General features: G+C 36.3%; 1 protein-coding gene across 9 annotated transcripts in view; it reads right to left on the bottom strand.

The window, feature by feature from the left end:
* The window catches only part of CACNA2D3 (calcium voltage-gated channel auxiliary subunit alpha2delta 3), a 752,236-nt gene that overhangs the window by 25,022 nt on the left and 711,259 nt on the right, over positions 1-15,955 (bottom strand). For 5 of the 9 annotated variants that reach the window (XM_045024489.1, XM_045024494.1, XM_045024491.1 and 2 more), the window contains exons 31-34: positions 12,644-12,719; positions 8,211-8,263; positions 6,503-6,558; positions 1,206-1,317 (exon numbers count right to left, since the gene is read on the bottom strand). In XM_045024489.1, coding sequence (XP_044880424.1) covers positions 1,206-1,317; positions 6,503-6,558; positions 8,211-8,263; positions 12,644-12,719 — 297 coding nt within the window. Of the gene's footprint in view, positions 1-1,205; positions 1,318-6,502; positions 6,559-8,210; positions 8,264-12,643; positions 12,720-14,230; positions 14,277-15,955 lie in introns of those variants that run through there. The other 4 variants (XR_006581114.1, XM_045024492.1, XR_006581115.1 and 1 more) reach the window with 4 other exon arrangements.

Consider the following 15,955-nt stretch of genomic DNA (forward strand, 5'->3'; position numbering starts at 1 on the left):
AGTCAGAAATTTGTTCACTGCAACTAAAGTGCCTTCAAATTATCCCTTTATAAATTATACCCCATGGATTCACTCACTTTTTTTTTAAAGATGTTCAGGTTATTATAAAGCACGTGTGTTGAAATGGGCTGAAATGAAGGTTTAGAGTGAAATCCTACAAAACACCCATTGACTTCAATTGGGCCAGGATTTCACCCTTAGTTACTAACTGCATATTGGCTTAGGATGGAGGAAGAAAGCTATAACAATTTCTGTTTGAACCAAATAAATCAAAGAAGGTAAGAATTTTGATTGCTCTAGTTCTTCTTGGCATTTCTGGATACTATTGCAAATATTACTGTGTTTTGTGACAACGATCTCTCAGCATAGGGAAAGTTAAATTAAAAAACAGAAACCATCACTAAGTATACAAAATTGATATAATCATTTGCATAAACCATATTTATATTCAGTAACTGAGCAACATTCTAATTATAATATACCATTAAGCGACATTTCTTATTATAGTTACATCGATTTAGAGAGACACTAAATGCAATGAGTAAGAATATTAGTTTTTTGGGGGGAAAGTTGGGACAAATTAATTTTCTTTTAAGTTCTTCTTTTAACCCTTGGAAGGTCTAGTCTACTATAGAAATAGTACAAGCGACCAAGGGATCTCTAATGTGTGCCAGACTTGTCCATTGTCAGCTCAGCTTCCCAGCACTAGAGCTTGGGAAAAGATCTTTACTCCTCTCCCATGCTTTTCAGCTTAACAACTCCAATATGGGGAGAGTGCTGGAGAGTCAAACAGAACAACCAAAAGCCAATGGAATTCCTAAGTTGTTGGTTTGCTTATACAACAACTAACTGCCTTGACCTTTCATTTGTATATAAATCAGTAAATAATTCTCCCCTTTTTAGGATATTGCACAAGTCTGGTCTCCAGTCATTGACCTAAAACTTATACCATTGCAAAGAACATCTTCAGTCACTGGAGCCTGGACCTACCCAGCATTTTCTGGTGCAGTATAATATCCCTTGCTTTAATTTCAGAACATTAAACCGTTACATGACTCCTACACTACCAAGAGAAATGGCATCCAGTCATTGATGGACAAGACATAATGTAAAAGCTAGAACTGCATATCCTTCAACATAAACTTAAAAATCTCAGTTTATCTGGTTTGTCCCAAACCGTTGTATAAAAAATTGAAAGGGCTTACTTGAAACAGTCATCACAAGCAATGTTTCCCGTGGTCTCCTTTATAGTGCGTTCAGAAACAAAAGCTGGATATTCAGTATCACAAGGCTCTAGGGTTTGTTTCAATCGCTGTGCTATAGGCATATAAAAATATCTTAATGTTACTTGGGAAGAACAAGCACACAAAAACTCTCAACAATGTGAGCTACTGTACCAAACAGCTTACAGTAAATGGAAATGATACTCAGCTTCTGCCACCCTGTGATATTTCCTAGGCAGTGCAAAATGCTTTTTTTTTAATTAACAAAACCCTTTTAGCTGGGGGATGTAATTTTGTAAGACATAAACGGTATCATAGTTATTTGTGATTTACCTTTAGTTAAGCTAGTTTTCATTTATGGACAAGATTTTGTTTTCACAAGTGATAGACTCCAGTGAAAATAGCTGCTGCTTTTCAGGCGTACACACCTACTTTCTAATTCTCCTTGATAATTGTATTTAAATGTATTTGCAGGAGTACCCCTAATTAAGGTACTGTACATTCAGTTGACGTCAACATATCATTTCTGTGGCGGGCAACCCTGGAGATTTTGCATTGTCTCGGAACTCACAAAGAAAGGACATAGGGGACAAACAAAAAACAAAACAAAATAAAAAAATCTCATCAAAAAGTGATGCTCAGTTTTTGAGTGTCTTCTATATCTGGCTTTTTCCTTGATAACATAATAATACTTAACTTTCCATAGCACTTTTCATCCATAGATCCCTCAAAGTGCTTTACAAGAGAGGGCAAGTATCACTATTCCCATTTTACAGGTGGGGAAACTGAGGCACACAGCAGCGACGTGACTTGCTCATAGTCAAACCACAGGACAGTGACAGAGCTGAGAATGGAATGCAGGTCTCCTCATCGCCACTCTAGTTACTTATTCACTGGATCATATTTTACTCCTTATATGTGCAAACACAACCTCTAGACAGCTCTTCAACTAATTGCTATGTGAGAAAACTGGCTATCAATTATGCAAAGATAGATTACACTGAACAGGCTCATGGACTCCAGAGTTTCTCCACTCAAGATTGTTTTAGAGCCAATGGTAAGCCTACTGCAGATCAGTCAGGGAATTATTGTAAAGTTGGGTTTGTAAGTCAAAGAGAGACAGTAGGATATATCTCTCTGAACTATATTATTTTTTACATGCCAAACAAAAACAAATTTTCTCATGTGCATCAAACTTAGGCAGGGTATTGTTGGAGGGAGATGAGAAGACAGGGAGAGGGGGAGATTAATATGATATGTCTCATCCTTTTTTATACAGGCACTTTTGAAAATGGTACTTAGGCTCCTAAGTCATGCTGGAGCTTTTGAAAACTTGACCTCTGGCCTGGTCTACACTACAGAGTTAGGTCGATTGTAAGGCAGTTTACGGAGGGGTGCTGGAAGAATTTTTGAAGTGGGGGTGCAGAGAGCTATTAAACTGTAAACCCTATGTATAATGGAAACAACTTCAAGCCTGGGGGTGTACCGCCCCCCCCCCCCAGTTCCAGCACCTATGAGCTTACGTAGACCTAACTATGTAAGAGTCTACACTACAATGGTGCTCCCACCCATGTAAGTCACCCAGTACATCAATCTAATAACCCCACCTTCAGGAGAGGCGTAGCACTTAAGTAGCACTTAAGTGGGTGTAGTTCAGGTGATGAAATATTTGTGGTTTTTTGGGGGGGGGAGGGGGAAGAGAGCCCAAGGTTGGCTGCCTCCTGGCAAGGCATTAAGTTGTGGGGGGGGTGGAAATCCCTCACTGGGAGGCAACAAGGCTCAGGCTCTCCTCCCCTCCCCCAATTCTTTACCAGGAGGTGGCAGCAGTCCGGGCTGCCAGCCCTAGCACCGGGGCGGAGGTGAGGGGGTCTCCAGCTGTGAACTCTGGTATGGGGAGGCTCTGGATGTCAGGGCCCCACTTCAGTTGGTGGAAGCACTCCGGGTGAGGACACGTTCCGCTGACAGAAGGAGTTAATGTGGACATGAGAAACAGCAATAATGATTGCAGGGCTGTACGTCAACCTAACTCACGTCAACTTAATTTTGGAATGTAGACCAGGCCTCTGTGTCTTGCACTTGTGGAACTAATCTGACACTGTTTTACAGAGTGGGAAATAGCTGATCCACAGAAACCTGTGCATCATGCTTCATGAGTAAGATTTACATTTAAATAATTAAATAGATTTGAAAATTAAATTAATTTTACACCAGTCAGGAATTTATGATGGAAAAAAATCTTTATAATCAAAGCCATGAAAACTAGAGGAGTGGGGGAATCACCTGACATTATAGGGTCCTGCCTCTGTCAGGGACCACTTTATTGGGTCTGACCACCTAGATGAGGTTAACTGGCAAGGATCTGCTCCATCCCCCCTTTCCCTCCTGTTCTTTCCATTTGGGGTGGTGAATACCTGCTGCCCGAGAGTGGTTGGAGTGATCCCCACCTATGATTCTGGAGCCCTATTCCCTCATCAACAGACCTAGGTTACGAAGAGGCTGCCATGGATTGGAAAGTTTCAGATTTCTCTGGTTCCTTGATTGAGGGGCCCAAGGTTTAGGAAGACATCTCCCGTCTCTAATTCACAAGGTCAGAGAGGTTATGGGGCTCCATGCTGCAGGTAGAAATATTTTTCCTACTATGAAGTTGATGAGCTGGCAGGTGATTGGAGCAAATTTGGTGTCAATAATAATGCACAAAATATACTTGTCATATTTTGGGCAGTAAGGAATTTTACCCTCAGAACTATGAGGCACTGTTGAGAAAGTCAAAGGAATTTGTTGCTACTGCGTGAGTTCTTTGGTCTGAATGTAGTGAGGTATATTCATGATCACTGTAACTCTCAATAGTACTAATGGGAGCAATGCTGTGGCATCTGTAAGAACATACCTCAACATTTGCTTTTCGGAATACTTTTTCTTTCAGTTATCTTGGGTAATGCAAGCCAATTTCCAAATGACTGCCAGATCACCAAATTCTAATTAGGTAAGCTAGTTAGATAAAAATGATAGCTTTTCAATGAGCAGGATGAGTGGGTACTTTCTATACTCCTATTTATGAAGGAAATGGAGCAGGTGAAGTGTATAATTACATGCAACATTTTTAGCTAAAACATGAATGGATGTCCCTCATTCACACTGTATTTATTCACTAAAGTAATGGTAAATTTTTGGTTTTAGGGGAAAAAAGAAAATTGCAAGTTAGTATTATTAGTGGTGTTTGGTAGCTAGAACATACCTACAAACCAAAGCAGGCATTTACTTACATAGACGCTTAACAAAGAGAGGTACTAATTATAAAGTCATCTCTTCAAATGTGATGCCTGTGCCATTTGGATGGGCTGCATCAGGACTAGAGGTGGGCAAATAATTGATCTTTTGGGTTTCTGGAAGTTCCAGAAAAATGGGAAAAAAATCAGTTCAACCTGAACCAAAAATGAAAATTCAGACTTTTTGGTAAATCAAGAAAAAAACAGACACACATTTTGTTTTGGGGCAAAAGAAACATTTGGTTTCTGAGCATTTTAAGCCTTTTTAAAAATAAAAGCAAAGAGCTAGATTCACAAAACCAGAGCAGGGGATGGCGGTCCCCTTAACACCAATGGTTAGGGCACTCACTTGGGATGTTTGAGACCCAGGTTTGAATCCCTGCTCCAGAGCTAGTCCTTGAACTCTTCCCCGCTTCCAGGATGGCACCCTTACCACCAAGCTTTAGGGTATTCTGGGTCTCCCAGAGTCACATGCTGAAGCTGTTCAATTTCTTATAACATACATGATTAGTCATTGGGCCAGAGAGAACAAAGCTCTACAGTCTGATAATTAGGCCACCCAGCTAGGATGATGGAGATCCAAAATCAAGTTCCTGTGCTAATGACCATTTAATTATTTATACAAAGTGGAACAGCTTCAATAGGTGAGATTGAGAGCAATCCACCACAGAATATACTATAGTCTGGTGGTTAGCGCATTCACCTGGGATGTGGGAGACTCAGGTCTCAATCCCTGCTCCAGAGAAGGGAACTGAGCCCATGTCTTCTCCCATACTAGGAGAGTACCTGAACTACTAGGTATGTGGAGGAGGAGGCAACAGAATCCATCCAGAATCAAAGATGAATGAAAGGTTACATGTGCACCCCTTGCTCCTAAACTGTGCTATCAGCAACTCAGGATCTGGGCCTTGAAATGGAGAATGTTTTAATTGTTATAGTGGCAAATGACAAATTTTTAAGCTATCTACTGTAATAAACAGTCTAATAACACTATTCTTTCTAATTGTCATATAGCAATTCCGAAGTATCAAAAAGGATTTTATATATATATATATATATATACACACACACACACACACACACACACACACACACACACACACACACACACATATATGAGCTGATCAAAACTTGGAATTTTCATTCTGCAGGAAATTCTGACATTCTGAAATTTGTTTAATTCAAAATCAGAACAAAAGAAATAGCAAGTTTCCATGAAACAAAAATGTTGACTTTAAAAAAAAAACAGATTCCATAAAAATCTAAACATTTTGTTCCAGTTTCAACTTTATTATAAATTATAATAGATTATAAAAGTGTTGTTAGACTATAAAATAAAACAAAATTTTAAAATAAAGTCATTTTGAAACAACAAAAAATCAAAGCGCTCTGTTCTGACAAGGTCAAAATGGAATATTTAGACCATATAAAAAAATTTTTTTTCAAGTTTTTTTCCTAAATGAAATTGTTAAATTGACATATTCTCACAGCATGTTTTGATTTTGACGAAACAGCATTTTCCAATAGAAAATAAATTCCATCAGAATTTTTTTGACCAGCTCTATACAATATGTGCTATAAACAGAATGAGACTAATGTTGATGCTTTAAGCAGGAAGTTTTTTTTGTTTTTAATTTAGAAAAGAAAAAAATATTGGAACAGGAAAAAATTCATCTTCTTTTATTGTATTCTGTTTTTTGTTAAAAAACACCTTCACAAAACCATCCTTAATATTATTTATATGTCACATGCATTGTAAGTTCTGCTTTTATGCTAATATATTGTAATTTCACTGCAGTATTAAAAATACACACAAGCACACACACGCAGATATATGTAAAATAACTGAGTCCTAAACTATCAGAATAAAGGCTGAAATAGAATATAATATTGATGACAGACAAAAATTTACCATTAACAATATTAATAAAACACAATGTATATTTTAATATTAAAAGTGCCACTAAATCTAGAATGTTTTTCATTAGGAGCATAAGCACAATTTACACTTACCTTTTGCTGTTAAATCTGAGTGCCACCAACTGCACAAATTAAATTCCACCAAGAACCTAAAGAAATGATCAAAATGTCTCATATTATTACATAGAACATTTTCAAAATATTAGCTCTGTGTTCCATCTTTAAACTGTCAGTACGGTGATACCATTCACCCCATTTCAAATAAAAGCAAACAAGAAACTGATGTTCAAGCTGCTGGCATAACTCCTGAGTTATCTTTTGCTATTGTTATATTTTCACTAGGCTTTATCTTGCCAGTGAAAAGTTATTCTGAAATTAACACTATCAAGATATTGTAACTACATCATTTTATAATCAAGAGCTTTTACATGAGAAAGCTCATTAAAATTCCCAGTGCATGGCAGCCCACAGCAATTTTACAGTTGACCATTATTTATAGTTATTCTTCATCATACAGAATATTTTGATTCTCTAGTAAAAAGCCATATGGTTAGAACTTTCCTGGCCATGATACAGAAATATAAATAAAATACTTTCTTATGCTTATTCCAGGATCCTAAATAATAAAATATTATTTTACTTCTAGTCGGAGAACGGACTTCATTAACCAGTGGCTAACTAGTTTTGTTTTGTTTTTTGGTCTAGATATCTATCGAGACAATACATTAGCCCATGAAAATATACTGTAGATTTACTATTAAAAAAGTCAACTGAAATGTATCAAGCTTTTATTATAAATCTAATTAATGTGAAACCAACATGCAAAGTTAACCTTAATGACAAGAGACTACAAATTTTCAAATTCAGAATAGGAGAAGTGGGTTTCTTGAAATTTTTGATGTTGTTACAACCAGCAACAAAATCTCATTTGTAATATGATTTTTTTTCTGATATTTACTTTAAGAGACGTATTTCAATTCTGCAGACTGTTAACAGACAATTAATTACAGTTTCCAAGGTCATACTTCAAACTGTCTTTTCAAAAGCTCATAATACTTTTCAATTAAAACAAAATAGTTATGAGAAAAGATTGCTTCCTATTTATGGAGAGATTACATTTAAGCCTGCAATTGAGCTGTCTGAAAAGTACAATAATAAAACACACATCTTAGAATATTCTAAGTGATTTGTTTCCATAATAAGACAAAATAGATTTTTTTTAAAGCTCTCCTTTCTTTTTGTGTGATTCTTCCATGTGCTTTTTTAGGCAATAGGTCCAATTTCTTTCAAAAGTCCATGCCCACTAATGCATCATCTATGTTCATTTAAAACATTGTGGGGATTAGATAAAGTCAACAATTAAATAACATGTGACAAGCACACCTTGATCTGGCATAAGTTTTAAAGGGTCCAACGTATAGAATACTTTATGAAATCACAAAATAACATAATGAATCACTAAGACAGTTTGTTCTATTGACTACAGCCCACCCAAGCAGCACTAAAAACAGCCAGACATTCATGTTAAATTTAACAGTAACCACAATAATAAATTTGGTTTGCGTATTGCAAGCTGCTAGACTGCTAAGCAAAGACATAAGGATATAAGTGACAACCATGAATAACTTATTAAAAGTTGCAATTATACATTCCTATAGTATATATTTTCTAAGACTTTTACACCAGAGATTTAATAATAAAGAAAAATGTTAGTGAATTAATAACATTTTTTTAAAAATAATTCAGTATGTAGGACAAAAAGGTATAAATATTCTTTAAATTCTTGATGAAATTTACTTACACGACAAGTTCAGTCATTATCCATTTTACTGCAGCAAAGAAGGCATTATAAGGCTGAAGAGAAGCAACTCGTTTAATAAAAAGGTAAAACATACAGTATTTGTACCTTAACTGAAGGCTTTATATAAAGACAATGGTATTTGAAACATATGGGTATCATGTCGAAAAGTAGCAGAGCTTTATCTAGGAGCTTAAAAAGTAAGATACTGTATCTCAATGGCAACATTTTAAAACATTCAAACTACACAGTCATGAAATGTGCTTTACAAGTAAAACAAACGTGATCCAATGTAGGAGTTATCACTGAGAAACAAGGAAGTTCTGCAAATGATACTTAAATATTTTACCTCTAGGGGCTACTATTTCCTAGGCTAATGTGGAGGGAGTAGTACTGATAGATCACTTAAGCGTTTTCAAATTGTAATTCACAGAGTTGCCTCTCTGCAATGTAAATCTCTATTCCTCACCTCACCGCCCTTCATTGTAATTGGGATAGGAAAACTGACACAGCTTGAATTTACTTTTTCTATGTGAAGTCATCTGTGCCTTTCTGAAAGCCCAGCACCAGGGAATACTCAGAGTGTTAAAACATTTATTAATGTTTCCTATGTTTTGTGGGGAATTAATTAAACTCATAATTAAATTATTTTAAATTGAAGTAAAATGATCACTTTGGTTTTTATCGTGCTTTATACATTTTAAATATTTTACATAAAATATCAATAGGAATATTCATTTTGGGTAACCCATGCAGAATAGTTAGTTTCCTGAAATCTGAAATCCTGAAGTCCATCCTCTCACATATTTGTGCATAGATCTTTCAGCTCTGTAAGCTGCTTTGAGTTCTTTTAGATGACAAAGCATCAAGGCATAACTTTAAGCATATGCATAGTCCCATTGACTATAATGGAACTACTCAGATGCTTGAAGTCATGCATATGCTTAAGAACCTTGCTGAATCAGCACCTTACTAAGGTCCCTATTGCAGGAACATCTGGAATACCTAGGCGCAATGGAAAAGGAATGGAATGTCAGCTTAAACTGTTTTATTTCTGATTTCTGGCAGGTGAAGAGGATGTTTAACTAAACAATGCCATTTTTTAAGAGCTCGGGGTCATGTTCTCCCCTAGGTATATGCTGTGCAGAGAGAAACAGAACAACCCTCATCACACAGAGGATGCTATATACAGCATTTCCTCTCTTAGGGAAGGGGAATTTAAGATACAATTTACATGAGTTATTGCAGCTTTGAGCAGCAGTAACTTCCCAACTGAAGCTTTCAGAGACCACAGAGCGGGTTTTGGCACATGGCTGGTCAACCCACAGCCAACTGCAGTATAGTGTATGTGACATCACTGCTAGAATGGGATGCTGAACTAGCAAGGACTTTAAATATAACCTGAGACCAACATAATCTTGACCTATGAAGGACTGATTTATAGGAAAAAAATAAATGAACTAAAGAGCTAAGTGATGACCAAAGAGGAGCTGGTCAGAAAATGAAATTTCCATTCAGTGGGAAATTCAGACAGTTAAAAAATTGTTTTAATGCAAAATTGGAAAATTCCATAGTTTCACACACAAAAAAAATCTGAAAATCCTTTATTCTGAATTTTTTTTCCATAATGTTGAATCACTTCATGTTGATAATGTCAAAACAATATAAAAATAAACACAATATTTTAACCTAATATAAAAAAATTAATTAAAATGTTCCAACATTATCAATACAATGTTGCAAAAGTTCTGAATTGAAACATGTTGATGCTATTGAAATTTTGCCATATTATCAAAATGAAACAAAAAAGGTGAAGTTATTCATTTAGATGTTTTCCTGGTGAAAATGTCATGGCAATTGACACTTTCCCATGAAATGTTTGATTCTGACTAAACTGCATTTTCTGATGGAAAACTTGTTCTGACATTTTTTTAAACCAGTTGTACTGACTGGTACATATATATATGAAATGTCCTAACACCAAAGAGGGAGAGGAATCATTTAATGTCATGATCTTGCGAAGGGAACCACCTGGGTGGCCCTTATCCTTGCACAGGTCCCTTGTTAACACTGGTTTATTAGTTTGGCTAATGGAGGTATAATTTGTAGTGAGTGAAATTAAGATAAGGAAAACTCAGGCTAAATATCTTTATTATGAGACCTATTTGGCTGTGGAATAGTCTGATAAGGGAAGGGCCAAAAATCCCATCACTTGGGACTTTTAAAACTAACTGTACTGTACAGAACAATCCTACATTGACAAAGAGATGGACTGGATGATCTATAGGTCTCTTCTCTCTCTATTATTTTAATCCCATGGTCTACAGGCGTATTCTACAAATCCTGACTGTGCCCCATCTCCTGCTTTGTACAGTCACTCGTCCTGAGCGGATGATATGGTGGAACACTGTCTCTTTAAGACTTGTGCATATTGTGATGACTGTGTTCCACTTCTGCGCTATTTAAAATATGAAAAGGCGTACACAGTCCTAAACTTTCAACAGGGCCTTAAGACCAGTCTTACTTGTGCCTGCAATTGTACACACGTACACATGAGGTGGGAATATATCACATATGTGCACATGAACAGTATGTGTATGTGCAAATTGTACTGTAAGGTGCCTGACAGGCGATTTGCCTGTGCAAAGCTGTGGGCCAAGACACAAATGAGCTGCTTTTTAAAATCTGGCCCTAACTTCTCAGCCTACATTTTCTTTATACTTTCATTACAATCATGATAATTAGAGATGGGTGAACCAGCAGAGATAAAATAAACTCTGAGTGAAGCTTTGCCCATCCTTCAGAGTGAAATAGATGTAAATCTCTTTTGAGAGTCCAAAAAAAAAAGGAAAAAAAAAGGGTTATCTTTGATAGAAAATGTTCACCACATGTCTCAGTATATGCCACAATTTTCCAAGAAAGGTTTTTCTTCCAATATTCCCAGTGTGACCAGAAATAGGGAGTAATGACTATCTCTTGCAAAAATGCCTGCTTTTGAGATATAATTTTTGCATACCAAAGCGGTTAGGATAGTACAGCTTCCCATTCTGGGATGCTGATCCAGACTGAACTGACCCTCTGCCTCCCCCCAAAAAACCTTTTTGACGTTTTCCCATTGCTGTTTTTACAGACATTTTAAATCCCTCATGCAAATCTGATTCAGAACATTCCATATCATTTAGCTGACAGCTTACAATTTGATCCTGAAAACACTTACTGCTTTGCATAGTGCTATATAGTCCCAATATGACAGTAGGTGTCTCTAAGGTCAGGCCTTTGCTTGGAAAGGTTGTAGGCTAATGTGTACAGCAATTCCATATTTTCAGGTATTTAAAAATATGTGTGCTCATGCAAATACATAAATGAAAATGTGGTAAAATGCATATGATTATTCAACAAGGCATAAAAGTTATACACAGATATTTGGACATCATCATAATATTTAAACATTTACCTAGCTGTTTAAGTAATTATGCTGACAGAACTATTAGGTTTAGCTTGTATATCTGTACTCGGGTACATTTAAAAAAAAATCTGTGTAATAACTTTTTCTAGAGTGTATGGTATCAGTGAATAGGGCCCTTCAGTTTTGGAATTATTTTGTGGCAGCCTTTATATATGCGTTTTTCATGCTAAATATTAACAAATTTGGTTAAAAACAATTCATTTTGTAATATTAATGAGATAATTCAACTATATACATCCAATCTAATGGTCCATTCTGGCTTTAAAAAAAACTATGAATATTTTCTATTATAAAACACCCTAAAATTATTAACTGCAGCTCTGATCCTTTAATGACCATGGGTCTGCTCAGGTGGAGCACATTTGACTTCACTCAGGTTCTGAGAAGGCACAGGAGTCTGTATGCAGAGTTAGTTACAGGAACAAGAATGAAGTGGTCAGTGAAATTCCACTTTAGAAAAATCAGTCTGTTGTTCAGTTTACTGCAGAAGTGCAAAACAAGGTGCAGAAAACATTAACTTGAAAGCTTTAACAAAACCAACCACCCTATAATTAAAACCTCTCAACCCTTTTTTTTTAACAAATTATATATTTAAAAATTCCAGATCTTTGCCTAACGCAAACGTTTACAGTTAATTTAGGAAGTTATGAGAGTAGGTGTTCATAATGGGACAAATAACATGCTGACAGACCCTTAGCATTAGTAGTGCTAGTGGAAAAAGCTACCATACAAGAGTTTGGACCCGTAAATCCTTAACACAGTGGATTTATTGATATAGAACCATTGTTCATATGGGATGGGATGGTACGATAAATGTAAGAGCTTTAATAGTTCCAAATAGCAATAATAGGCTTGCAATAACTACAATCAAAATATTACATCATATGTGTATATATATATATATATATATATTTGCAACAATTTTCTGGTGATTTTATGGAAGGGTGCTCATAATGTTAACTATACTTACGTCCAGTAAGCTATGGGCACTGTCGCTACTCTCTTTGTTTGTTCTACACATGGCCTGGTAGTCATAAAGTGTAATTCTAAGAGAAGAACAGAAAACTGCTTGACTAGAAGAAGAAAACACACCAGAATAAAATGGTGAAATACAACAGGGTCTGCCCACAAAGTAGGCAGCAAAATAAAATTTAAAAGGGGGAAGTGGGAGTGAGGGGAGGGGGGTCATTAAAATACATTCCAGACAAAGGAGCATAAAGGCAAGAAACACTGTAAAACTTTGTAAGGATTTTATCAGGCTGTGGGACAAAACGACGGCATAGTTGGGAGAAGAGAAAATAGGGACGCGTACACATACAGTATAACAGATGGTGGGATAAACAATGCAAGGAAAAGGAGACTACACATTCAACAGGATGCTTAAACAATTAGATTTTGATTCTGGACTGAAATCTGCACATTTAGCCCCAGAAAGTGAAACAATCTATGCATTTGAGGGGCTACTTGTGCCACAGCACTCTCTGTACCCTCAAAAGTGAAGTAAGACATCTCCACCCATCCAGAGACCCCATGTACCAATTATCCCCTCCAAAGGTTGTGGCTTCCCAAAAAGTTGGAGGTTGAAGTTCAGTGTATTCAATAGTCCAACCAGCACGAGTGTAACGGTGCTACTTTTTATGAGTGCAAAATATTTAATATGCATAGTGCTTGCTGTAATAAACAACTTATAGGAACCTCCTCAGATGCATAGTAAATAGGGAGCTCTCTGCCTGCTTGTGATTTTACCCATCTTTGACATAACTGAGAGATCTTGTGTAAAATCAGCACTTAAGAGACACATGGAATTGTGACAATTTCTGTAAGAATGTGTCCATAGAACAATGAATCAATTGCACCCATCCACATCGTTGCTAACATCTGTGACAGATGAAATATTGATTTTAATCTTCATTTAATAAGTCATTACAAGTATGAATTAACAAAAATTACTAATGTAAATTAAACATTCATTTAACGGTTTCACCATCAGAAGTATGAGAGAACACAAGTGGATGTGAATGGCTTATAAAAGCGTGAAAGGGGACTGCAGTGTTCTGTAACATTTGGCATGCCTCTAAGTGAAATGAAAAGCACATCACACTCTAGGGGTAGGCCATGGAAAGGATGCCACAGTGGCATGTCAAAGCCAAAGAGCCAGCTAATGACACACTTTTAATGTCACTCAGAGGCATTCTATACCATATACATGAAAGGCTGGCAATCCAAAGTGCAAAATGTTGCAGTCCATACTGTTAGGTAACTATATATAGTTTTGCTAATCTAAATTTGTGACTGGTCACTAAAAGGTTCTGAGAAATCATTCAAATATTATATATTAGTTACACAGTATATTTCTTTCTGGCTCAGATAAATTTTGGCTAAGTGGTTTAGATCCTGCAGTTTCAGCTAAACATTTGGTATGTGTCACTTACTATATCTTATGTCCAGTAAAAAAATGGCGAGGAAGCCAGAGCTGTATTGGCCTGGCAGAAAGAGGCAAATGGTAGACAAAACGCATAACTAGAGACCTATACATGGGTGTAGGTTAAACACTGACCATATTTGGCAGAATCACGCCCACAGCCAGATCCGCGCACACAGATCTGCCAAGACAAACAGAGCAGTACATGGTGTAAGTTGTGCTGCCCTTATGGCATGCAGAAATACACCACTTCTTCTAGCTTTCCCCCTCCTCCCTGCTAACCACGGTTACACTTTCCAAGCCTCTCCATCTCCAGTCTTGGCTCCTGTGTTTCACTCCTCTGTATCTAAGAACCATGCACTGCTCTTATCCATGCATGGAACCACTGTTGTCAACATGTGTTAAGCACACAAAGAAGAGCAGTTTCCAGGCTTTAATTGTTCTATGCAGAATTGCCAAAGACGTCTACTTCTCTGAAATGTCCCCCACTCTCCCATGCCCCATTGTCTATTCTTAGAGTAAAGCAGAGTTCAGTTTTCACTCCTTTCATGGTATGTTTACTATAATCAATAAGAGTACTGCAAAGGTGGTATTTGAAAAGTGCAATCAAATAATCTAATGTCAGCTTCATCTACTATAAGAGGTTTGTTAATCTGCAGATTGCTTTATCCTGCATAGAAGTTTTAATGAAATTATATTACTATGTACCACTTAGAACATCTGTTATAATTATCATTTAGACTCCAGTGTTAAATATTGGAAGATATCTTTAAATTTTTTTTTTGCAATATTAACTCTTGTAAATACTATGATTGTATAAGTGAAATTTTGTGTGTAATTTCTTTACTAAACATACAATGATAAAGGTTAATAAAATATTGCAATATGAATTCAAACAAGTAATTTTTAACTGAATAAACCTGGTTATATAGGCTGATTCTTGAGGATTGTATTGTTTTGGAAAAATCTAAGATTGCTCTTATTGTTTATAACACCTATGTTAAAACATATAGTTAAATAGAATTTTACTTTGCTGTAAGGCACACGGAGAGAGTTATAACAGAGAGCCTTAAAATCAAGGTGAGCATATAGCATAATTGCTATTGCTGGGCTGGAGCGACACAAAGCCATGTGTGTATGATATTGCAATGTGTTTATAGTCTTTTCTAAATATATTAAAGTGTTTCCAGAGAGAAGCTTCCGGTTACAGATGGAAAGTATAGGAAAGTCGCTTTCAAAACAGAGACAATGTAGCCAGGTGGAAAAAAACCTGAATCTTAAGGAAAGCTGCATTACAGACACAGTTTTCCCAATAAAGGCCTGGAATAAATCCTGCTTTTGTGAAGGAAGTACTGATGTTGTTACAACATGTGCTATTTATCAATGGCTATTAAATCCTACCATACTGAGTAAAATAAGTGTTATGCTGCTTTTCAAAGAGTCAGCTTCAGTGTTACTGAAAACCTGCATCTTTCCAAAGACAATTCAAACAACATCAACAACAAAGGATGCGCAGATCACATTAGAAAAAAGTATGACTGTCGACATCCTCATAAGGTCTAATTCTTCACCAATGGAAGCCAATGGGAAGATTGCAGTAACTGTGAATGGCCAGGATGATGCCCATAATGAGGCTGAAATTTGAACACTACAACATGTTGAAACAATTCAGGACTTTCATTCAACGTCACTATTAACAGATATTAAAGTTCAATACAAATGGGTTCTACAGCATTCACAAATTCAAATGCCAGCTTTCTTTTATTCTTGAAAATGTGTTACAGCTCTAAGATTTCCTGTACATCAAAATGGTAAAAGATGTCTAGTGCTATTACTTGCAAACACTACTGTAGTATGAAT

The sequence above is a fragment of the Mauremys mutica genome, chromosome 7 (genome assembly GCF_020497125.1).
Source record: "Mauremys mutica isolate MM-2020 ecotype Southern chromosome 7, ASM2049712v1, whole genome shotgun sequence".
Taxonomy (NCBI): domain Eukaryota; kingdom Metazoa; phylum Chordata; order Testudines; family Geoemydidae; genus Mauremys; species Mauremys mutica.